The sequence below is a fragment of the Callospermophilus lateralis genome, chromosome 1, assembly GCF_048772815.1.
Source record: "Callospermophilus lateralis isolate mCalLat2 chromosome 1, mCalLat2.hap1, whole genome shotgun sequence".
NCBI lineage: Eukaryota > Metazoa > Chordata > Mammalia > Rodentia > Sciuridae > Callospermophilus > Callospermophilus lateralis.
The window spans coordinates 166938892-166963834 of record NC_135305.1 but is presented as its reverse complement, the minus strand read 5'-3'; the positions used below and the strand labels follow the sequence as shown (position 1 = coordinate 166963834).

The 24943-nt window shown below is 34.0% G+C and overlaps 1 protein-coding gene across 1 annotated transcript in view; it reads left to right on the top strand.

The window, feature by feature from the left end:
- LOC143408547 (uncharacterized) overlaps positions 1–24943 on the top strand; it is a 123562-nt gene that overhangs the window by 50368 nt on the left and 48251 nt on the right. Inside the window, exons 2-3 of the mRNA XM_076868432.1 lie at positions 13813–13939; positions 18207–21320. Of these exons, the coding sequence (XP_076724547.1) occupies positions 13813–13939; positions 18207–21320 (3241 nt within the window). The remainder of the gene's footprint in view (positions 1–13812; positions 13940–18206; positions 21321–24943) is intronic.

The window sequence follows — 24943 nt, the reverse complement described above, 5'->3', positions numbered from 1 at the left end:
CCTCAAAGCTAGGAGATCCTAGAGTAACATGCATCATGCTCTGAAAGTAAATGGGTGTCAACCAAGAATCCTATACCCAGTAAAACTGAGCTTCAGATTTGAAGATAAAATAAAAACAAAAGTTAAAAAATTTGCAACTAGAAAGCCTGCACTACAGAACATTGTCAACAAAATATTCTATGAAGATGAAATGGAAAAAAAAAATCAAACCCAGCAAAAGTAGGAACTACAAAAAAGAATATAGGAAATCAAAGGAGAAACTAAGGGATCATGGGAGGAATAGATGAACTCTAGATAGAGAAAAGGGGAGGGAGAGAAAGGGAGGAAGGGAGGTGCATGGGGGTAAGAAAGACAGTGGAATGAGATGGACATTATTATCCTAAGTACCTGCAGGAAGACGAGAATCGTGTGACTCTACTTTTTGTACAAACAGAGATAGGAAAAAATGTGCCATCTATATGTACTATAAATTGTAATGAATTCTGCTGTCATATAAAACAAATTAGAAAAAAAGGATAAACTAATTCAAATTAAAAACTAGAAGTAAACCCAAATGTCTGTAAATATAAAGCACATCTTAATAATAACCTTGGATGTAAGTAGATTAAAATCATCAATCAAAAGACACAGACTGGGTGACTCACCTCATAGACTCACCTCATAGGCAAAGACATCTAAAGGCTGAAGGTGAAAAATGGAAAATATCATTTCATTCACATGGATCATGTAAGTAAGCAGGGATTTCTATGCTCATGTGAGATAAAGTCCACTTTATCTGAGAAGGGACAAAATTAATGAGAAGGGACAAAGGTTTCTATCCTCATGTCAGATAAAGTGGACTTTATCTGATATGAGAAGGGGCAAAATTAATGAGAAGGGATAAGAAAAGCCATTTCATATGTATTAAGGGAATCAAACATCAACAAAACAATCATAAATATTTATACTCCAAACAATAGATTATCTATGTACAGCTAACAAATACTTCTCAACGGAACCAACCTAGGTGTCCCTCAATAGATGAATGGATAAAGAAAATGTAGCATATATACTCAATGGAATATTACTCAGCTTTAAAGAAGAGAGAAGTTATGGCATTTGCCAGTAAATGATGGGAGTTGGAGAATGTCACGCTAAATGAAACAAGCCAGTCCCACAAAACCCAACGCCAAATGTTTTCTCTAATATGTGGATGATAATTCACAATAAGGTGTGTGACTGTGAGGGGGGGCACTAAGGCAAAATAGTGTTACCTTAGATTAGGTAGAGGAAGTGATAGGGAAGGAGGGGAGGAGATGTGGGGATAGGAAAGATAGTAGGATGAAACAGACATTATTACTACATGTATATATGTGACTACATGATCAATAGGATTCTGCAATATGTACGCTCAGAAAAATGAGAAATTATATTCCATCTGTGTAAGATATATCAAAGTGTATAAATTCATTCTACTGTCATGTATAACTAATTACAACAAATTAAAAAATAACATAAGTTTATGCTAACTTAAAGAAGAAGAAATAAAAAGAAATAAAAAGAAATAAACCACAATTCAATAATACTTGGCACTTTTAACATGCCTATGTCATCACTGGATAGATCTTCAAACAATAACTAAATAAAAAATTTATAGAAGTAAAACATACAATTGATAATTTAGACTTAAGACATATATGTATGTATGTATACATATAATATTTCATCCATCAGTGACTGAATACACTTTCTTAGCAGCACATGAATCCTTCTAATATAGAGTCGTTATGTAAGCTGTCACATATGTTGGCATACAATTGTAATATTACTGTAACATATTTTTTGCATCTGTAAAGTTATGTTTTTCTATTCTTTCTTCCTGATTAGACTTGTTTATTTTAGTCAAATTTTAGCTGTATTCTTTTTAATTTTATATATTTTGGCACCTACTTATTTTTTCTCCTACTACATATTTAAAAAACAATTTGTTATTCTAGCTTCTTTGTGATACTAATAATTTAAGTTATAATTATTGTTCCCAGTACTTTTACATTCGAGATATTTTGATATTTTAAGCTGTTTTTAGTACTTTATTCAAAGCCCTTTTTATTTACTTATCTTGTATTTTCTTTCTTGACTTCTCAGATATTTATAAGTATTCCATTTAATTTTGAAGTATTTGACTGGTGAGAGTAGGTGAATAATTTCTAATACAATAGTAATGCACAAACAGTCTGCACGACTTAAAAAATACAACAAAACCACTGAATGTAAATGGTCTAAACTCTGATAAAAATAATAATTAATTAAAAAAGGCAGATTGAATAAAAAATTAAGACCCAACAATTAGTTGTCTCCAAATGACTTACTCAAAAAGAAAGAGATCTGCAGTATCAAGGTAAAAATTTTGGGGAAAATCATTCACATTGTCCTCATAAACAAGCAGGAGATTCCTATCCTCCTATAAGATAACATGGACTTCAAACCAAAGTTAATCAGAAAAGACAAAGAAGGCCATTTCATACTGATGAAATGAAAGGAGAAGAAATAAGGAGTGAAATAAAAAACACTTAGCAGTAAATGAAAACAGCATTACAACATATCAGAACCTCTGGGACACTATGAAGGTGGCTCTAGGAGGTAAGTTCATAGTATTGAGCTCATTTAATAAACAGAAAGACACCAAACAAATAATCTAACATTACATTTCAAGACTCTAGATAAAGAAGAACAAATCAGTATGAGTGCCAGTACTAGATGGGAAATAAAATCAGAGCCCAACACATTGAAATTGACATTAACAACAACAACAACAAAAATAAATAAAAAATTAAAAAAATCAATCAAAAAGTTGGTTCTTTGATAGAATATGAAATTCATAAATTTTTAGTCCAGCTAAATAAAAATGCAAATTGTACAACCCATAAAGACAATGAAAATATCACCAGAAACACTACAGAAATATAAATGAGTACTTTGAAAATTTATGCTTCAGTGAACCAAAAAATCTTGGTGATATTGACACATTCCTAGTGACATATGATCTGATCAAATTGAACCAGAGGGATATAGAAAATTTAAGCATAAATTTCTAATAATAAAATTTAATAAGTCATCAAAAACCTACCAAAAATGAAAAGTATAGGACTCTATGGATTCTCCATTTTAAAGACTAACATCAATCCTCCTTGAACTATTTTACAAAATAGAAAAGGATATGAAAACCAGACAAAGACACATGAAGGAATGAAAACTTCACACCAATATCCTCAATGAACATAGATGTAAAACGTTCTTAATAAAATACTGGCAAATTGCATACAAAAACAAATTACAAAAATAGTTCACAATAGCGAAGTGGGTTTTATCCCAGAGATGCAAGGTTGGTTCAACATATGGAAATCAATAAATGTGACACATCACATAAATAGTTTTAAAGACAAAAAACACATAATTATCTCAAGTTGCAGACAATGTATTTGCCAAAATAGAGCCTCCACTCCTGTAGAGAATACCGGAAAAACTAGGGATAGATGGAAATTTCCTCAACATTGTAAAAGGTATATATGACAAATTAAAGGCCAGCATCATTCTAAATGGAAAAACTGAAATAATTCCCATTAAAAAGAGGGGCTTGACAAGGATATCCCATTTTACCACTTACATTAAACAAGGCATTTAGAAATAGAAAAAGCAGCCAGCAAAATTCATTTGGAAAAGTAAGAGGCTTAGAATAGCTAACAATTCTTAGGGAGAAGTATGAAGCAGGATGTATTACAAAACTAGGCCCTAAATTATACTACTGAGCTCTAGTAACAAAAACAACATGATATTGGCACCAAAATAGGCAAAAATGCCAATGGAACAGAATAAAAAACAGGAAAATTCACATAAAAAGTTACCTTGGGACTGGGGTTGTAGCTCAGCAGTAGAGCACTTGCCTCTCATATGTAAGGCCCTGGGTTTGATCCTCAGCACCACATACAAATAAATAAATAAAAGGTATTGTGTCCAACTACAATGAAAAACAAACAAACAAATACATGCATACATACATACATACAAGTTACCTCATATTAGACAAAGTACTGAAAATGCATACTGGAGAGAAGATAGCCTCTTCAGCAAATGGTCTTGGGAAAAGTGGGAATCTATATGTAATAGAATTCAAGTTAATTCCTGTTTCTCACCCAGCACAAAAATCAAGTCTTAGTGGATCAAAGACTTAGAAATTATACTAGAAGCCTTGTAACTACTAGAAGAAAAGGTAGGTCCAGTGCTTCAACACCTTGGCAGAGGAACTGACTTCCTGAACAAGACTCTATAATTAAAAAAAATGAATAAATAGGGGCTAGGGTTGTGACAAAATCAAGATATTGTGTCCATGTATAACAAAAATATTAAAAAATGAATAAATGAGGTGGCATCAAACTAAATGTCTTCTTCACAGCAAAAGAAACAATAACACTGAGATTAGCTCAGTGGCAAAGCAACTGTCTTGCATTTGTCAAGTCCTGGATTTTACACTGAGTTCCAAAAAAAAAAAAAAGAGCATGAAGAAATAACCTACAGAATGGGAGAAATATTTGCCACCTGCACATGTTGTTAATTTCTAGGATATACAAAGAATTCAAAAAGCTTAACACTCCCCTCAAGGAGGGGCAGGAATTATGTTTCATACTTAAACTTAACCATGACTTCTCCACCAATGGTGCCAAAGGTGTTTACACAAATAGGAACAAGATGCACATCTGAAGGAAAGCAGATGTGTGCAGTCGAGGGTCTTACGCAAAGTGAAGGAGATTATCAAGTGGCTAGTTGTCATGACTTTACTGCATTCATTTTCCTTTTCTCCAAAGTAAACCAATGGTGGAGCAATTCATACCATAAAGGTGGAGAAGACAGAAATTCCCTGAAGCAAAAGGAGCCTTGGTAGTTTCTGGGAAGGTATCTTTCTTTTTCCCCTTTACTTAGAGGAAAAGCACCTCCAGTTCAATTTGAGGCAATCTTACCCCATCTCCTAATTTTCCAGTGATTAGGCTTCAACAGGCTTATCAACCAACCACTTTGTATCCTCTATAATGGAAGCAAAATTACACAGAGTTCCAGGCCTGCTTATGAAGGCTGAAGCAGGTGCACTGTCAGGTCCCCTGGTAGACACCAAATTTGATACAGATGTTGTGGTCCTTGTTCCAATACATCAGTAATGAGTACAAAGTTTAGAGAAAAAGGAAAATCGAGGTTTTATTGCTTTGCTACCAAAGGAGAAATTCAGGGGATTTCTGTTTTAGAATCTGTGTTTTTAACTTTTAGGGGAAAAGGGGACCAGGCGATTTCAATGGGTACACTCCAGGTGGCCCTTTCAGAATACATAATTTACTTGTAGTCCTGAGAGAGTGGGTGTCATTCTTTAGATTTTTTTTTTTTTTTAGCTTTATTTGTTATTTTGGTTATACATGACAGTAACTTTTGACATTTATACCAATTTGGAGTACATGGATTTCTTCATTTCTGTGGTACAGGCTCTGAAGGATGGAGAGCTTGGCTAATGACTGGAAGGTCCATCTCATTTTCTTTATGGCTATAAAGACATTGTGGAAATAGAGAAAAAGGGAAAAAAAGTTAGTTTTAAAGTAAGCCACAGTGATAGAACAGCAAGTGTTATGATCAAAGCATGAAGTGGACTTATTTCCCCCCACCCCATAGGAAGGAGCAAATAAAACACAAGGAAGTTCAGAATTGGAGGCATTGATGAAAATTGGAGAATTTAGATCGAGCTAGGCATAGTGGCCCATGCCATTAATGCTGAGTACTTGAAGTAGGGCAAGAAAGTCACAAGTTCAAGAAAAGCTACATACTTAAGACAGGGCATAAAAAGAGTACATTTTGGCTTAGGCTGAAGCAGGTCAATTTTAATGGGATAGAAGGAGGGAGGGAAATTAAAGCCAAGTTTTGTTAAAAATATCTTGTTCTTGCCACTGGGTAAAATGCTGTCTAGTAAACTATCTATGAAAGAGTAATTGGGAATATGCAAAATCAGTGCCTTGGTTGTTACAGATAAAATTGGGAGCACCATATATGTGATAATAGGGGGTTACTCTTTGCAGTAAACTTCTGTAGAACTTATTCACCCATTGCACTGCTTATGGAGTTTGAATTGTTTGATGTTTTTTCTTTTGATTATGTGGACAGTGTTATTTTTATTTGTCTCCAAATAATGTTTCATAAATATTTTACACTTTACATGAAACAGTGTATTGTATAAAATAGATTGACACAAATTGACTGGTAAATATTAGTGAAACATATCAGCCATGGTGCCATGCATGCATGTGTGTTTATTCCTTAAGAACATTTACCCTTACTTTTCATGTGAATATATATTACTTTTTATTGATAACCTACAGCATTGAGTAAACCTACAACATTGAACACTTTCCTATGTGATCTTATTCTGCTTAATCATTTTGTATGTTTATTACTTTTATCCTTTTTTTTTACATATTTTACTGATAATTCATTTCTATTGATACTCTTTTCATATACATATTTTCTCTCAGGTAGCACTATCTCTTTTCACTTCCTCTTACCTTTTCATGGACTTTTAAATTTCAGTGGAGTTTAATTTATCAGTTTCTTCTTTGGGCTTGCTTAATTTTCTCAAAAAAAAAAAAAAAAAAAAATCTTAAAAGGGACCAGAGGGGATATTAAGCTCTGAGAATTAAAGCATATTATTCCCCTGCCTCATCTCCAGAGAATGGCTTTTTCTGGAGCTACTCTTTATCAATTAGAATCTGGAATGTGTAAATGTATATTCTTCTATGAGTAGGTTTTCCTTTTGAAATGTGTTTCAAACAGACTCCTTATCCTAGTGAGTTAATAAGTTATTTCATTTAATTTAAAAAAGTGCTTCTGTCCAACTCCCATTTTATGTGTTTAAAAATTGTTTTCCTTTTGTGAAATCTTTGGTTTTCTTTGATGAAAATAGAGTGAGAGAACAATTGTTAGAAGTCTTGGTTGTACAGCCACCAGCCTCTACTATCTCCTTCCTTTGTATGGTAGTCTGTTCTTTCTTGTGTAGTTCTGTCCAGAGTCCAGATTTTTCTTGTTTGAATATCATCTCTGTAATATGACAAAGAGACAATGGTTATTCCATGTCCGAAAGGAAAATAAAGGAGTAGCCCACTAAAGGAACGGTAAGAAAACTCCCAGTTCTGGAAAGCCAAGGTAAAGCTCTGATAAAATGCAAAGCTCCCTTGAAAAGAAGAAACAGGTTTAAAAGAGCTTCAGCTAAGGATGTATTATTCTGCCATCATTCAGGCAGGGTTTGAATTGCATCTACTGTTATTCTATGTCTGTGTGGGGCCTGGAACTCTCTCTAGTAATGAATTCTTGGTGTGAACTGTTCAACTGGGTCAGGAGTCATAAATGAGGGGTCGTCCTTCTACAGCCTCACAGCACTTTGTCTATCATGCCTCTGGAACTCTGGCGTCTTCTCTGCTTGAGAGGTCCATGTAACTCTGTAGAGGCCTCTTCTGAAGTGCAGTCATGCAGAACTCTAGAAAGCATGCTGAAATACCTAGAATGCCAGATAGTTAAGAATATGATTAGCTGGGTATACTGAAATGATGAGGGTAGCTCATTGAAGAAAGGGTGAATCAGCTGTGGAGAGACTGTGTCCTGCCTAAAATTATTTTTACATTCATCTGATCAAGGACGACCACTGCTTTGACCTCATGACCCTATGACCCTTCTGGGACATGCTGTGGCAAATGAGCCAGCAGCTAAAACTTCTGGACAGTGTCTGCCAGGAGCTATTACTGGATATTCTGTGTCTCCACAGTTTGTGCTGAGTACACAAAAAGTCAGAGAGTAGCATTGTTGACTGAGGACATTAGTTCTTCCTTTTTCCTCAGGGTTCATTCATTTTCTCTGATTCTTTCACTATATGAAAAGCAGGATTTCAAATTGAAGACCCCCATTCCCTCATTCTGACTGCTCACTGAGCTGACATTGAAGCCTTCAATTTTGAACTCCTTCCACAAGTCCTCAAATATCTTTTATCCTTTCCCTGCACTATTTGAAACTGGCATAGTGTTTTAATTGTTATTTCCCCATGAATAATGGATGATCCTTTCAAAAATAATTGGTTTAAAGAGGATGTTTCTCATGGTAAGAAAGGAGAGAACATTCACTGGATTCTGCCTTTCCCACTTTTGACTTTCTTGGGCGCAGACACTTTATCAGAATATCTTTGACAACTGTTATGCATTTATCTAAGATTTCTCCCAAATCACACATGTTGTAATCATGGTCCCCAGTTGCAGAAAGGTTAAAAGATAGACTTTACATTGTTTTATGAGTGCTCTATATGTTCAGTATATTAGCCTAACTGGAGTTGTGGAAAGACAGAACTGATTGGAGGAAGAAGGTCACAAGTATAGCCCTGAATCTGATTACCTTCTCTCAGTAATTTGGTCTTTCTTTACTGCCTGATTCCCTAAAGCTGAACACCTTTTCTCCATGTCCTTCTTCCATGATGTTTATGCCATGATAGGAATGAGCCTACCACAAACTGCATTCTCTAAAACTATGACGTAAAATAAATGTTTTCACCTGTAAGTTATTAGTTTTAGTTGTTTAGGTCATAGGAACTGAAAAGCTTACTGAAAGAGAAACTTTACTAAGTGGAATGCCCTGATCCACTGTCCTATTTTTGTACCTGGTCATGGATTTGAGAACTGCTTGCTGAATAGCCTTGGTACCCACAGGGGCCATTCACTTGAATTGTCAACAGAGCACAAATGAGAAACTTTGTTATAAAATCTTCCTAGAAGACATCCCCAGGGGTGCAGTGGAGACATAGGAAAAATTAGTTGTCCTGTGGCTTAGAAGCATCTCCCATTATTCAATTAATCTACTTATGTAACTGCTCCATATGTATTTTTTCCTTAGCCTCAATTCACTGCAGATAGGATGTATTCTCCTGTCTTAATTTTCTCTGAGTTGTGAATGCAAGAAGATTATCCCAAAGTTCCAACAAAACCCACACACAGTTGTGCATATAAAAGTTCCACAATGTATTTCAGGAGTAAAAAAAAGGGATGGGAGAATGTCTTAGATGCCAGGATTTTCTTATACCCTTGGATCCTGCATGTGTTTTTTATTCAGCACTGTTTCCCTTGGCTTGTCACCTTAAGACAAAACAAAATACAAAGGAAGACAAAGACAAAGAGACAAAAACAAACAAGGGACCAAAACAACAACAACAACAACAAAATCTTTTTTCATGTTTAACTTTTCTCTAACTGTAAAGTATATTTTGTTTCTGTAGCTTCAAATGTAAAAGATATATCCAAAACAACTGGATATAATTTGAGTTTTAGAAAATATGTTGCCCTTACATTATATAAGAATATTATTTGACCTTCTTCTACCCAAAAATGTTTTTAGTGGTTTCTCATGTGTGCTCTATTTGGTAGTTTATTTTAGATAAAATTCCATGGCTTATCTGTAAGTAGAAAAAAATCTCTCTTCCATTTTGGCTGAAGAAAAACAAATTCGATTCTTTGAAATTGTGTTGTAATTAAATCGATGAATTCCAGATATATTAAATAATCTGTTCCTTTTCTTTGAACCCTTGTAAGAGTCAAGCATATATATTATTATCTGGACATTTTAAGCTAACATTAAATCATGTGAAATATGGCTTGGCAAATCCTAGAATTATTCACATATGATTTATATTAATGATTTGTTATTGTGGAGATAGCACCAAAATTATATATGTTCTGGGAAAATGGGTGCTTTTGTTTATTTATGTTTTGAAATATAAAATCAGCCCTGACAAGTTATGCAGTCCCTGTTTTAAACAAATAAATAAATGAAAAATGAATAATATTTCAGTGGATATTTTTCGGTGGTAAATCTGTAAATTGACACTAGTTTCAACCCCTAATAGAAAACAAAACAAAAAACTCACTAAATGCGAATATTTTTATGTATTTACTCCTTTAAAGAGGTCTTTTCTCCTTTAAAAGTATATGAATAAAATTTGGAATCAGGGAGGTCTGAGCTAAATGACTTCTAGTTAAATTAATCTTGAACCTACAAATAAGGTCTTTGAAGACCCACATGTTTTGTTTCTTTAGAAGCCTATTTTCAAGATGTGGATTTGAATTGTGGGCAGTCACTCCTGAGAAAGAAGCCTAGGGAAGAACAAAGGAAGAAGACATGCTTGGTCTCCAGTTGTGTGGTCCAGGTCAGGGGCTGCATTAAATTTACCTCCTAAAGTACTTCATGTTTAGAACTTGAAGTCCTCCTTTTCTATCTTTCGCATCTGCGTTTAGCATATTTACCTACTTTACTTCCTTTGCTTCTCACAATAGTCAAATTTAACTCTACATTATATATACCCATATATATCCCCTATATTGAGAGCCTTCCTTCCATTCTTACACTTTTGTAAATTCATGCCATGACTGCATGACCTGCAAGATTGAAAAAGTTTTCTTTTTGAAAAAGGAGCATAAAAAATCTTGGTATTCTAGACTTCTGTTGGGGATGTTTTGGGTTCACTGAACATTGCTGAAGAAATGAAACATGCTTTGTTTACTTTATGTTTAGATGTTCCATTGTCTTTAAGTACTTGAGAAATGCACATCCATTGTCCCTAAAAACTTAGCTAGCCCTGAAAGGATGCAGTAATTAGGACAGAATCATTCTGTAGAATACTAAAGAAAACCTACTGACATATTCTATTAGAGCATAAGAGAGGTGTAAAGCTAAAAAATTGCATAAAACTAATGTATTTTTATGAGTAGACTGACATCAGGCTTTACATTTTATTATATTTTGACTTGTCCACTGGTATCACGGCAGTGATATGTCCTTCTATGTCAATTGAGACTTCATACCAATCTGCTCTTGCACAGATTTAGCCTTATTTGCTTGGTCTAAATCCTCTCAGTTTCTCTTTAAAGATAAACATTTTCTTGTTTTCATTAAGAACATTGTCAAGAGTTTTCTAAATAACCTTTGGAAACCATCATATTTGATACAGAATCTCTTCTTTATAACTTTTTTTTTTTGTGCTTCTCTTTGGACAATGAATGTTCTGCCTGTTGTTTACCAGAGGTGTTTGCTTTATTATTGGCGGTCATGACGCCGACCACAACCTGTAGGCTTTCTTTTTATTTTGCTTCCAGTTCCCAGACACAAACCACAAAAGTTCCATGCATTTTCAGTTAAGGAAACAACAATCATATGATTGAAATGTCTGAAAATTATGAAATAGATATCAAAGCAAATTATAAATAATAAGGGAAATTGAAGAATGTTCAAGACTCACAAATATAATTCTTGTTTATTTTTTATGTTTAAATGTGGTTATCTCTATGGTGTCTTTTAAAAAAGGCTCAATCCCCATAGATTTATAACTTTTTTAAAAACCAAATTTGCTGTTTTACATGAAAATCCATTTTTATGTATACAAAGTGAAAATTTTATGTATGTGCCCATAAAATAAATATCATTTCCTTGACTTGATTATGTCTTCTTAACATGTGTCTATGACTCTTCTTATTTATAATAGCTCTTGCTCTGAAAATTGTTTCGATTTATTTTGAACTCAATGTTTACCCCCCCCTCCCGAATTACAGGACAAATAAATTTTGGTAAATATCAGGTTGTACCATTTAGTGTATATTTCAGAAAATGTCATAAAATATAAATACTATTATTGCTATCAGATTATTGCTATCAGATTATATTGGTTGTTATGAATCAATATGTGTAAATTTGAAATGGTCAAAAAGGATTGTCATTGATGCTTGTTATTTTATAACATTTATAAATCCCATAATATATTTTAAACTCACATTCATCAATGAATGTTCCCCTTAGTTCTACCTAAAAGTTTCTTATATCATTGTTATTGAAACAAACTGTCAGATACAAATATGAGCACAATGCAGGAGAGGTTACACACCATGCAATGGAGTCTGTCATCAATGTTGGTATAACTGCCTATAATATTGACAACATTGGTATCAAAACAGTGGTAAAGAAAACTGCAAAACAAATAGGGGGGAAAAACTCCTTGAGGACTATCAGATAACTGATTCTTCTTTGAGAGAAAAGGGAGTAGCAAATGCAAGTATGGGAAGAGAGAAGGATGAATAGAAGAGGAAGTAAAAAATAAAGAAGCAAAAAGGAAAAAAAATAAATGATTGAAATGGTAGGAGTCACCTATACGAAAACCTTACCAGATGGAGAAAATTTTGTTAAATATGCCTATGTGGAATTCCCTGCAGATTAATCAGTATTTTTAAAATGTACTGAACCCTACAAAGTGACTGTCATACATTGTATGACAAGTATTTCACTTCCAAGGAGAAAATAATCAGTATTCTTGCCCCCTTTAGAAATATGATGTTATATTTTCAGTAAATTTATATTTTCCCCAAAATGCTGCCAAAATGTTTTTTTTTTAAGAGAGAGAGAGAGAGAATTTTTAAATATTTATTTATTTATTATTTGTTTTAGTTTTCGGCGGACACAACACCTTTGTTTGTATGTGGTGCTGAGGATTGAACTCAGGCCACATGCATGCCAGGCGAGCACTCTACCACTTGAGCCACATCCCCAGCCCCCAAAACATTTTTGTAGGAAAAATCAAGCTTACAATACATGTGCTATGCCTCTCATTAAACTTTTGTAAAACTAGTTTGATATCTGTCATCTTTCAGAAAGAAGGTTACTTCTCTACATAAAATTTGGTGTTTACTAACCTTAGTTCTATTTATAGTGTGAAAGAATGACTTAATATACTGCCTTCTATTTGTGCACCAATTGTCGATATGTTTAGACCCTTCTCATATTTTCAGTGTGTAAGCTAAACTAAAACTATAATTCTAAACTAAAAGAATAGTCAGATAATATTTTAAGTGTTTCAGAAAACAAGAATGAAGTTGATCATGGAAATGAGGTTCTATAAAAAATATTTTGTACCTTATGTGTTGGTTCTGAAATGACATTTTTTAAAAATTTGAAAGAAATACAAAGACATCTGCAAATCTTTTGCACTGAAAATGGTATTTATCAATGAAAGTCCTAGGCATTGTTTTTCAGTATGATTGTTACTGCATTAAAATTTGAAGTGACTATTTTCAGCTTAATTGGATGAAAAGTACCCTAGGAAATAATTTTACCCTATGTTCTTATGTTTTTCTGAAAGGCTAACACTTTGTAAAAAAATTAAAAAAAGAGAGAGAGACAGTGAATTTACTGATAACTAATATGTTTTTAATTTTGGCTTTAGCCATTGCAATTTATTAAAAAGCCAATAAATTCTTAAAAGGGAAGGTACTATTTGTGATCAAGGCAAATAATATGAAAAATTTAGGCACAGCCCAGGGTGTGTAGACAGGATAGTTTCCACTTTGGTAGGTAAATATACATGTAAATAACTAATACCTAATGGCATTTTGTTTTTGCTTACTGATTTTTAAAAACTCGTATTTTTTTTATAGATATAGTCTATTGTAATCCTTTCTGAACCTTCATTGGCTAGTTTATTGGACTTTACAAAAAATATCTAAAGAAAGTGCTTTGTGTATGAATTGGCCTTGAATGTTTTCACTGGGCTTGTTGTTTAGGATTGTAGATTTGTGGAGATTTTCATAAGGCCAAAAGTAATGCACTAGTTGATAAAATAGAAATAAAACTGAATAGGTCAATTAACAAAAACTATGAATAATCATATGGTCAGTGTGTTCTTTACTTTCCTTATTTATTAATTAGTCTCCTTATTTATTGTTTATCTTATTTCAGGAACTAGTGACATTCAGGGATGTGACCATTGATTTCTCTGAAGAGGAATGGGAATGCCTGGAACCTGCTCAGAAGAATTTATACAGAGATGTGATGTTAGAGAACTATAGAAACCTGGTCTTCCTGGGTGAGGATAACTTTCTTCGGGATTTCTAAATAAGTATTAATATTTAATTTTCTTTACTTGAAGAATACTTTTTTACATCTAAAACCTAGTTTTATTTATTTGTTCTTTTTTAAACTTAAATTTTCTTCTAATTAGTTTTATATGAGAGTAAAACACATTTTGACACATCATACATAAATAGAGTGTAACTTCTCTTTCTTCTGTTTGTACCTGATGTAGAAATACAGCAGTCATGTAGTCATATATTCACCTAGGATAAAACTGATTCATTCTACTATGCTTTCTACATCTTTACCCTCTCCTCTTTCTTCACTCTCCTCCATCTAATCTAAAGTACCTCTGTTTTTCCCTAGCTACCCCCTTAATGTGAATTAAGTAGCATTTGTATTCTAGAGAAAATATTTGGCCTTTGGTTCTTTGGGATTGGCTTATTTCACTTAGCATAATGTTTCTTGTTTTAACAGGGCCTTAGAGCATCCAAAGCAGTGGGGGAAATTTAATGGGATTCGAATTATACCCTATTTTTGGACAGTTAGATCCACATAATCCAAACCAAAATATAAGAATTCATATTTCTGTTCTTTTTAAAACATTAAAAGGGTTAAAATCCGCTTGCTTCATGCATGGCTTAAGCTCACCTTTTGTTCAAAGCTTGGTAGAATCAGTGTGTACTGAGGCCCTGTCCTCTACTGATTGGGTTGCCCTGGTGAAAACTTTTCTTTCAAGATGTGAATATTTGTTGTGGAAATCTAATTGGATGGAATTTTATTCTGAGCAGGCAGAGATAAACAGAATGCATGGAGTATATATCACTTTAGAATTGTTGACTGGGCAGGATCATTTGTGATTTGGAGCAACAATTAAATTATGATTTACAAACTAATACTCAGATAAGTGTGTGTGCAAGAAGGGCACAAAGGTAATTACCTACTAAGACAGGGGAAGAAAATTGGATTTTAGCCAGATCTGGCTATCTCACTCTCCTCAAAGTCCTTGACTGCATTACATGGTTTTGTGATTTTCAATTACTCATTAAGGTAGAACATGAGTCTTACATTTGGTTGGATCAGAGCCTTCTATTATTGTAACCTCCTTTTCTATCCAATAGCATAGTTGGCTCTGGCAATCTTCCAATATTTTGAAAATAGCTTTTGCTTATTTTCCTAGTCAAGTAGGAAGTCATCATTCTCATATAATGTTGTTCAGCTTGGTCTTGTAACTTCATTTATTTTTTGAAGAAATTGTATGTGCTCATCCAGTAGCCACAGCAATGGCAGTTTTTACTGATTGATCAAATTCAGGAAAAGCAGATTTCTGTAGCCGTGCTCATACTGAGATAATACAGACAACATAAACTACTCAACAGTTTGCAGAACTTCAAACCCTCATATGCTTTACTTCATTTTACTAATGAGCTAGTTAGTGTTTCATAGTGATAGTGTATATATTGTGGGAGTTCCTAAACATTTTGAAACAGCTACTATTGTAGATATACCACCCAAAGCATCATTTCATTTGTTCCATACTTTACAAAAGACAATTCAAATGCATCAAAAATCTTCATTTCATTGGCCATATCAGAGCGTATTCTATAGAAGCTTCCAGATCCTTTGGCATCAGTTAATGATAATATTGAAAAACTTATTGCTGTTTGTCATCAAATATCTTTATTTGATTTTGTAGAAGCCTCACACATTTTTCATCATCAGAATTCTTGTAGTTGCTTATCAAATTGTTTGCCAGTATTCATAATGTGTTATACATATTCCGTCTTCACCAATGGTTTATTGCCAAATCAGCTATGTCAAATGTATGTAACTCACATGCTTCATTTTGGCAAAAATTATTATGTTCATATTATTGTGAATACTTGTTCTTAATTTATCTTTGCCTCTGCCTGTGAAAAATAGACTATTCAACATATTATTTCTCATTGCCTATGGGCTTTTGCAGCATTACACTGTCATTCACAGATTAAAACTGATAATGCTTCAGAAAGAACTAGTTCTTCTTTCAAGTTTTGTCACAAATTTCATGTTAATTATAAAACAGGCATTCTTTATAATCCTCAAGATCAAGCCATTGTAGAGTGGGCTCACTTATTTATTAAACTACAATTACACAAAAAAGGGGAGGGTAAGACCCCACTAAATAACCTTAATCATGATTTTTTTGGTTCTAAATTTTTAAAAATTCTGATTCTGAAGACCATAGTGCTGCTGAGACAAGTCTTCCACTGTAACAGGTCTGTTGGTCCTAGTTTGGTGGAACAATTTACAAACAGGATAGTGCAAAGGACCAGATTCAGTGATAATAAGGGGTGGAAATCATGCTTGTGTCTTCCCAGAAGGTTCATTTTGTCCTATTTGGGTACTGAAACGTGCCATCAAACATGGACCTAGAGCCAACATTCAAATGACTAAAATTTAAACCGGAGATGTCAATCCCCACCCCAGCAGGAATAGGAAGGTAATATGGAGGAAAAGCATGAGCATGGATGGCCCTGCCATGCAAACACTCAAACTGCCAGTGTGTAAGCAACTGAAGAATCTTATCCAAAAGACTGAGCAGATGGTTCAACAAAAAGGAGATATTAAATCTCCAGCCACAATGTTTGTGGTCATGATAACTCTATTGAACTGTCAAGGGATGTAGGGTCCATGTAGAAACTCATTGGACCTATTTTCCATATCCATCTATAGTACACATGGTGGTGTGGACTGGAGAATCCATCCCAATATTTACTAATGATACTGATATGATGGGATGTTTTACAGATATTCACATTATACCCATCCATGTAACTGGATTTCATTATATTGGCTACAGTGAGCAGTTACCTATATGTGGGTTCTATGATAAACATGCTGGCTGTTTAAAACTATCTTTTGAGGGAAAGAGTATATGGAGGACCTAGACCAGCCAATCATGCTGGCCCATGGGACTTAAGATTATATGTCAGGACAGTTATTAAAATAGTACGTTCTCATAACAAGCCAGTCATTTCCATGGAACATTTACCAATACCTTACTGCTCCAATTGTTCTGCAATAGAATTTTGTACCTTTCCTAAATGAATGAAATGTGCAAATGTCATGCCAGTACAACATAAAGTTTGTAGAAATAGTGATTATATTTTTGGATTGGTCTCCAAGAATTGGCAAAGGACATCCCTGTAAGGATGCCATGACTCCTGGCAGTTTTATTGGTAATGTTTTAACTTCCAGTGGAGTTGGTATTTTAAAAGATCTCTGGTGTTTAATTGCAGCCTGAGATTTTCTACATTATATAAATGGCCCTCTGCCTGACTTTGTAGGCTAGAATTGCAAATAGGTTTTCTGCTATGGCCTGTGAGACTGTATTCAATCTCCTTATGCTTTAAACCTTGAAATATGTTTCAACATATTATGCATCGTGTATTATTGGAATGATATGTTTGCTACTAGTTCTTTTTTGTATCACAATAATAGGTTGTTAGGCCCTCAGAACAATGATCCAGGATCCTTAAATAACTGCCCATCATTTGCATTTAAAAAATAAATAAGGGGGATACGCAGAAAACCACCTGTGAGCTGTGTGGGAACTAAAACAACATTGAAGCCATTAGGTAGGAAAGTCTTGTGTCTGGAAATCCCAGCAGAAATCCTGCTGTTTTGAGAATGTGTGGCTTATGTGGCTTCCTACATAGCTCCATTATAGTTCAGAACAGCATCAGTGATGGGCATAACCCATTAAGAGTGAAACAAGCTGCCTACCCTCACCCATATCCTATTATTGTGTGAAGAAGAAAGTACAGAGAAAGAATCCTCCCACACTGAAATTTTAATATCTATGAATTCCCTTTCATCTATACTGCTATAAATACAGCAAGTGCTGGCTCTATCTTTGTTGGGTGCCACCCCCCTTATGGTTGGCTTAACCCATCATTGCACCAACTTTGTAAAACATTTGTTCTCTTTTGTGTGTATATCATGGTTTTACTTTCATAGGTTTTATTTCTCAGCCCACCCATCCCTCCAACAGAAACACCCATGTGGGATGTTAGCAAGAACATGTACTCTAATATGGTTTTGGTAGTTCTCACAATGTAATTTTGTCTGTACACTTTTACTTAGTTTAAGTATTTCTAGAGTAATGATGGCATCGTATTTATTAAACTGTTCTCCTGCTGATGTCCCAACAGTGCTATAATTTCATATGGTACATTTGCAAAATATATTCACCTCAGTCTATTAAGTAATACCAATTTTATTTATATTTATTTCAGCCATGACTTCTCATCATACTGAAGAATTTTCACCAGAGCAGGGCATAACATATTTATTACAAAAAGTAATAAAGGGAAGATATGGGAATTGCGACCTTGACTATTTACCAACAAGAAAATTATGGGAAATTATAAGTGAGAGTGAAGTTCAAAAATCATATTATAAGGGAGAAAACCAATTATCAGTGAGTGTTCATAATGAAAATTTTACTGGTAACAGATATCAAGAACAATTAATATCTCAGGAAATACTTCCATTTATGCTTGCTACTTTTCAAGAACTCTGTATGTTGTTAAGAATAAATCCACAGCAATTTTGGAAGCATATATTTTCTCTGAAAGAAAATATGGAAAATCTGAGAAGAGATCTGGTCCATGCTTCAATTTTTAACTTGACCAATTTCAAATGTAGCTTTGATTTAAACTTCCTTTGGAACATTTCTATAGACAAGAGATTTAAAACTAAAGGACTATCTTCTAAATGTGATTATTTTGAGAGTTTCTTTACAAAGTGTCCATTAGTCAACAATAAACAGATAATTCCTTCATGTGCTGAAGCATACAATTTTAACACTTGTGGGATTGTCCCTACTTACCCACTATTGTTTAATGAAAATTCAGATACAGATTTCTGGAAAACTTTCTACATATGTATTGAAACAAATAAAATCTTTAGCCAGGTCTCTACCCCAAGTTATTACCAGCATATGTATATTACTGATAAAAATTATGAATATGAAGAGCCTCATAGAAAGTTTATTATTGGTCACAATGCCAGAAAACATCTGTATACTCATTTTCCAAAGATGTTTTGCAAAGATAAAAAGTGTGGTAGTTTTTCTCTTCAGTGCTTAAAACTTGTTACCGATTCAAATATTCATAAGCAAGACAAATCTTACAAATGCAAGACATATGAAACAGCTCTTAATCCACTTGCAGTCCTCATTCAATACAAGAAAATTTGTACTGGGAAAGAACCCCAAAACTTTAAAAGTTGTATTAAAGTATCTGGTTGCTCAACCCTTAGTAAATACCACATATACTACAGCAGTGATAAACCCTGCATGTTTAACGAATATGACAAAACTTTTAATCAGAAATCACTCCCTGTCAAGCATCAGAGCATCCATGCCCAAGAGAAGCCCTGTAATTGTAAAGCAAGTCTCAAGTTTAACAATTTCTCAACCATTTCTCAATCCTTGAGATGTCATAACAGTGACAAATTCTGCAAATGTAAAGAATGTGGCCAAGCTTTTAATCAAAGCTCAGTTGTTGTATCCCAGAAAATTGATGTTAATGAGAGCTCTGAGAAATGTAAAGAAAGTTCCAAAGCCTTACAACAAAATTCAAGCCTTACTCCAAACCAAAGGGATCATTCTGGAGAGAAGACTTACAAATGTGAAGTATGTGGCAAAGCTTTTAATCGAAGATCTCTTGTTATTCAACACCAGAAAATTCATACTGGAGAGAAACCATACAAATGTAAAGAAATTGACAAAGTTTTTAATGAAAGATTACTGCTAACTGAACATCACAGAAAACATACTGGAGGGAAGCCCTACAAATGTAAAGAATGTAACAATGCTTTTAATCGAAAATCAGACCTTACTAAACACCAGAAAATTCATACTGAAAAGAAGCCCTACAAATGTAAAGAATGTAGCAAAGGTTTTAATCGAAAATCAGATCTTAATAAACACCAGAAAGTTCATACTGGAGAGAAGCCCTACAAATGTAAAGAATGTGGCAAATGTTTTATTCAAAGATCAATACTTACATATCACCTGAGAGTTCATACTGGAGAGAAGCCCTACACATGTAAAGAATGTGGCAAAACTTTCAGGCACTATTCAAGCATTTTCAAACACCTGAGAATTCATACTGGGGAGAAGCCTTACAAATGTGAACAATGTGGCAAATCATTTAATCAAAAATATAATCTTGTTCAACACCATATAATCCATACTGGAGAGAAACCATATAAATGTAAAGAATGTGGCAAAGGTTTTAATTATAGATCAGTGCTTGTTGAACACCATAGAATTCATACTGGAGAGAATCCCTACAAATGTAAAGAATGTGGCAAAGCTTTTAGGCGTCATTCCAGCATTATCAAACACCTGAGAAGTCATAGTGGAAAGAAGCCCTACAAATGTGAACAATGTGGCAAATGTTTTAGTCAGAAATCAAATCTGGTCCAACACCAGAGAATTCATAATGGCGAGAAACCGTACAAATGTGAAGAATGTGCCAAAGTTTTTAGTCAAAAATCACTACTTAATGATCACCGTAGAATTCATACTGGAGAAAATCCCTACAAATGTAAAGACTGTGGCAAGGCTTTTAGGCAATATTCATGCATTTTCCAACACCAGAAAATTCATACCGGAGAGAAGCCCTACAAATGTAAAGAATGTGGCAAAGCTTTTAAGCAAAATTCAGCATTTACTAATCACCAGAGAATCCACACTGGAGAGAAGCCCTACAAATGTAAAGAATGTGGCATGGCTTTTTCCCAAAGATCAGCACTTACTAGACACCACAGAATTCATACTGCAGAGAAGCCCTACAAATGTAAAGAATGTGGCAAAGCTTTTAAGCATATTTCAGCATTTACTAATCACCAGAGAATCCACACTGGGGAGAAGCCCTACAAATGTAAAGAATGTGGCAAAACTTTTAGGCATCATTCAAGCATTATCAAACATCAGAGAATTCATACTGGAGAGAAACCCTACAAATGTAGAGAATGTGGCAAATCTTTTAGGCATCATTCAAGCATTATCAAACACCAGAGAATGCATACTGGAGAGATGCCCTACAAATGTGAACAATGTGGCAAAACATTTCATCAGAAATCAAACCTTGTTCGACACCAGAGAATTCATACTGGAGAGAAGCCATACAAATGTAAAGAATGTGACAAATCTTTCAGTGAAAGGTCAGTGCTTGTGGAGCACCACAGAATTCATACTGGACATAATCCTTACAAATGTAAAGAATGTGGTAAATCCTTTAGGCATCGTTCAAGCTTTATCAAACACCAGAGGATTCATACTGGAGAGAAGCCCTACATATGTAAAGAATGTGACAAAGCTTTTAATCAAAAATCAGGCCTTGTTCAACACCAGAGAATTCATACTAGAGAGACTAAATACGTTTAAAGATTGTTTGAAATGGCAACATTTTAAATGAAAGGTTCTTGCTTACTGACCATAGGAGAGTTTATCTGGACAGATGATCTATGAATGAAAACAATGTGGATGAACTATTAACAAAAGATCAGTCTTTTAATATCTCTAATGAGCATACATCCAAAAATCCTCAATAAAATTCTGTCAAGTCGAATACAAAAACATATCAAAAAGATTGTGCACTATGATCAAGTGGGATTCATTCCAGGGAGGCAAGGTTAATTCAACGTATGGGAATTAACAAATGTAATTCATCACATCAACAGATTTAAAGATAAGAATCATATTATCATCTCTATAGATGTAGAAAAAATTTTTTGACAAAATACAACACCCCTTTAGGTTCAAACACATTTGTAAAGGCTATCTACACTAAGCCTCAGGCCAACATCATTCTAAATGGAGAAAAATTGAAGGCATTCCCTCTAAAATCTGGAACAAGACAGGGATGCCCTCTCTCACCACTTCTATTCAACATAGTTCTTGAAACACTGACCAGAGCAATTAGACGAAAGAAATTAAAGGAATAACTAAAAAACAACAAGTACTTAAACTAGCACTATTTGCTAATGATATGATTTTATACCTTGAAGACCCAAAGAACTCCACCAGAAAACTTCTAGAACTAGTAAATGAATTCAGAAAAATAGCAGGATATAAAATCAACACCCATAAATCAAAGGCATTCCTGTATATCAGAAACAAATCCTCTGAGAAGGACATGAGGAAAACTACCCCATTGACAATAGCCTCCAATAAAATAAGATACTTGGGAATCAACAAAAGAGGTGAAACATCTATACAATGGAAACTACAGAACCCTAAAGAGAGAAAGAGAAGAAGACCTTAGATGGAAAGATCTATCTTGCTCATGGATAGGCAGAATTAATATTATCAAAATGACCTTTCTACCAAAAGCACTATACAGGTTCAATACAATTCTGATCAAAATCCCAATGGCATTCCTCATAGAAATAGAAAATGTAATCCTGAAATTCATCTGGAAAAATAAGAGACCCAGAATAGCTAAAGCAATCCTAAGCAAGAAGAGTGAAGCAGGTGGTATTGCTATACCAGATCTTAAATTATACTACTGAGCAATAGTAACAAATAGCATAGTACTGGCACCAAAACAGGCCAGTAGAGCAATGGTACAGAATAGAGGACACAGAGACTAACTCACAAAATTATAATTATCTTATATTAGACAAAGGTGCCAAAAAAAATGCACTGTAGAAAAGATAGCATCTTTAAAAAATGGTGTTGGGAAAACTGGAAATCCATATGCAACAAAATGAAACTGAACCCCTGTCTCTCACTATGCACAGAACTTAACTCAAAATGGATCAAGGACCTAGGAATTAAACCAGAGACTCTGCATCTAATAGAATAAAAGTAGATCCTAATCTTCATCACATGGGATTAGGCCCCAACTTCCTTAATGAGACTCCTAAAGCACAAGAATGAAAACCAAGTATCAATAAATAGGATGGATTCAAACAACAAAATTATGAAAATATGCTCATCATCTCTAGCAATTGCAAATCAAAACTATTCTAAGGTATCATCTCACTCCAGTCAGAATTGCACCTATCATGAAAACAAACAACAAGTGTTGGTGAGAATTTAGAGAAAAAGGTACACTCATACACTGCTGGTGGGACTGCAAATTGGTGCAGCCAATTTGGAAATCCCTATGGAGATTCCTTGGAAATTTGGGAATGGAACCACCATTCGATGTAGCTATTCCTCTTCTTGGACTATACCCAAAGGAGTTAAAAATAGCATACTAAAGGGACACAGCCACTTCAATGTTTATAGCAGCACAATTCACAGTAGCTAAACTGTGGAGTCAACCTAGATGTCCTTCAGTGGATGAATGGATAAAAAGATGTGGCATTGATACACAATGGAATATTACTCAGCATTAAAAAAATCATGGCATTTTCAGGTAAATGGATCGCGTTGGAGAAGGTAATGTTAGTGAGGTCAGCCAGTTCCCCTGCCCCCAGAAAAAGCAAATGCTGAATGTTTTCTCTGATATAAGGGGGGCAGCTCATAGTGCAATAGTGAGGGAGAGCAGGGAGGATTAGATTAATTCTAGATAGGGAAGAGCGGTCGAAGGGATTAGCAAGGATGGTGGAATGTAATTGTCATCATTATACAAAGTACATGTATTAAGACTTGAATTGGATGTCAACATACCTTTTATACAAATGGAGATATGAAAAATTTTGGTATATATTTTATTAAGAATTGTAATGCCAGTTAAAAGAACATGTATGTTGGCATAAATTGGCGAGAACATACTTTGTATAGAGATACAAAAATTGTGCTATATATGTGTCATAAGGAGTGTAATGCAAAAAAAAAAAATTCAGTTTTTATTAATCTCTGGAGAATTCATACTGGAGAAAAGCCCTAAAAATTTAAAGAACATGGCAAAGCTTTTAGAAGTTGTTCAAACATCAAACTCCTGAAATTTCATACTGCAGAGAAGCACTACACATGTAGCAAAAGTTCAAAGATTGCTCATTAAATATCAGAGAATTTGTAGGGGAGATAAGCTCTATAAATGAGAATATTGTTTAAATACATTTTGGATGATTCAACTGTATACCATATCAGAAGAATCAGCAGAGAAAATTTACCTTTACTAATTAAAAATAAATAAAAATAATAAAGAGAAAAATCTCCAGCAGTTGTTCACATCTTACTTAGCCCCTGAGAATTCATACTGGTGAGAGTTGGTACAAGTGGAAAGAATGAAACAGATTATTCTCCATTTCCAAAACTTTACCAAACACAAGGGAATTCATAGTGCATAGAAACTCTAAAAAACATTAAAAAAATAAGCCTATATTCAAATTGAAACTTTCTTCATCTAAAACCTCATTGTGTATTAAATTTCGAAGACATTTTTCCCAGAATATATGCCTATATATAGATAACACCAAAATATTTACCACAAATACAAAACCTTGAAAAATATTAAAAGTAAAGTCTTATCAAGTCCTTATATTTTGATTGACTTTCGAATTTGTAAGAGAAGGCATTTAAGTATAGAAAGTGGGAAATTGCATTTAAGTTTTGTTTAAAATTTATATAGCATTAGCTAATGTGGTAGAAATAATTAAATCCTCATAGTTTTCATACTGTACTGTGGATATTTCATTTCTGATTGAGAATAAATTAATCATAAATTAAAGATGATTAAGTGTCTTCATTTCTGGAAATTGGAGTAAATCTATTTTTTATGCTCTATTAAATCAGAGGAAGACCTATTCCAATCATTTTTAACCTTTTTTTTTTTTTTTTTTTTTTTTTTTGAGGCACATTTCCTTAGGGCCTTGGTAAGTTGCTGAGGCTGCTCTTGAAACCTCGACTATCTTTCCTGAAGCCTCCTTGATCATTGCAGTAATAGGCATCTGCCATCATACCCTGGTATTTATAAATTTTTAGTTAACCATGTTATTGTGGAATTTGTTATTAAATAAAAGTGAGTGTTAGCTTGCTAATCCATGTCATGTATTGAATCATGTT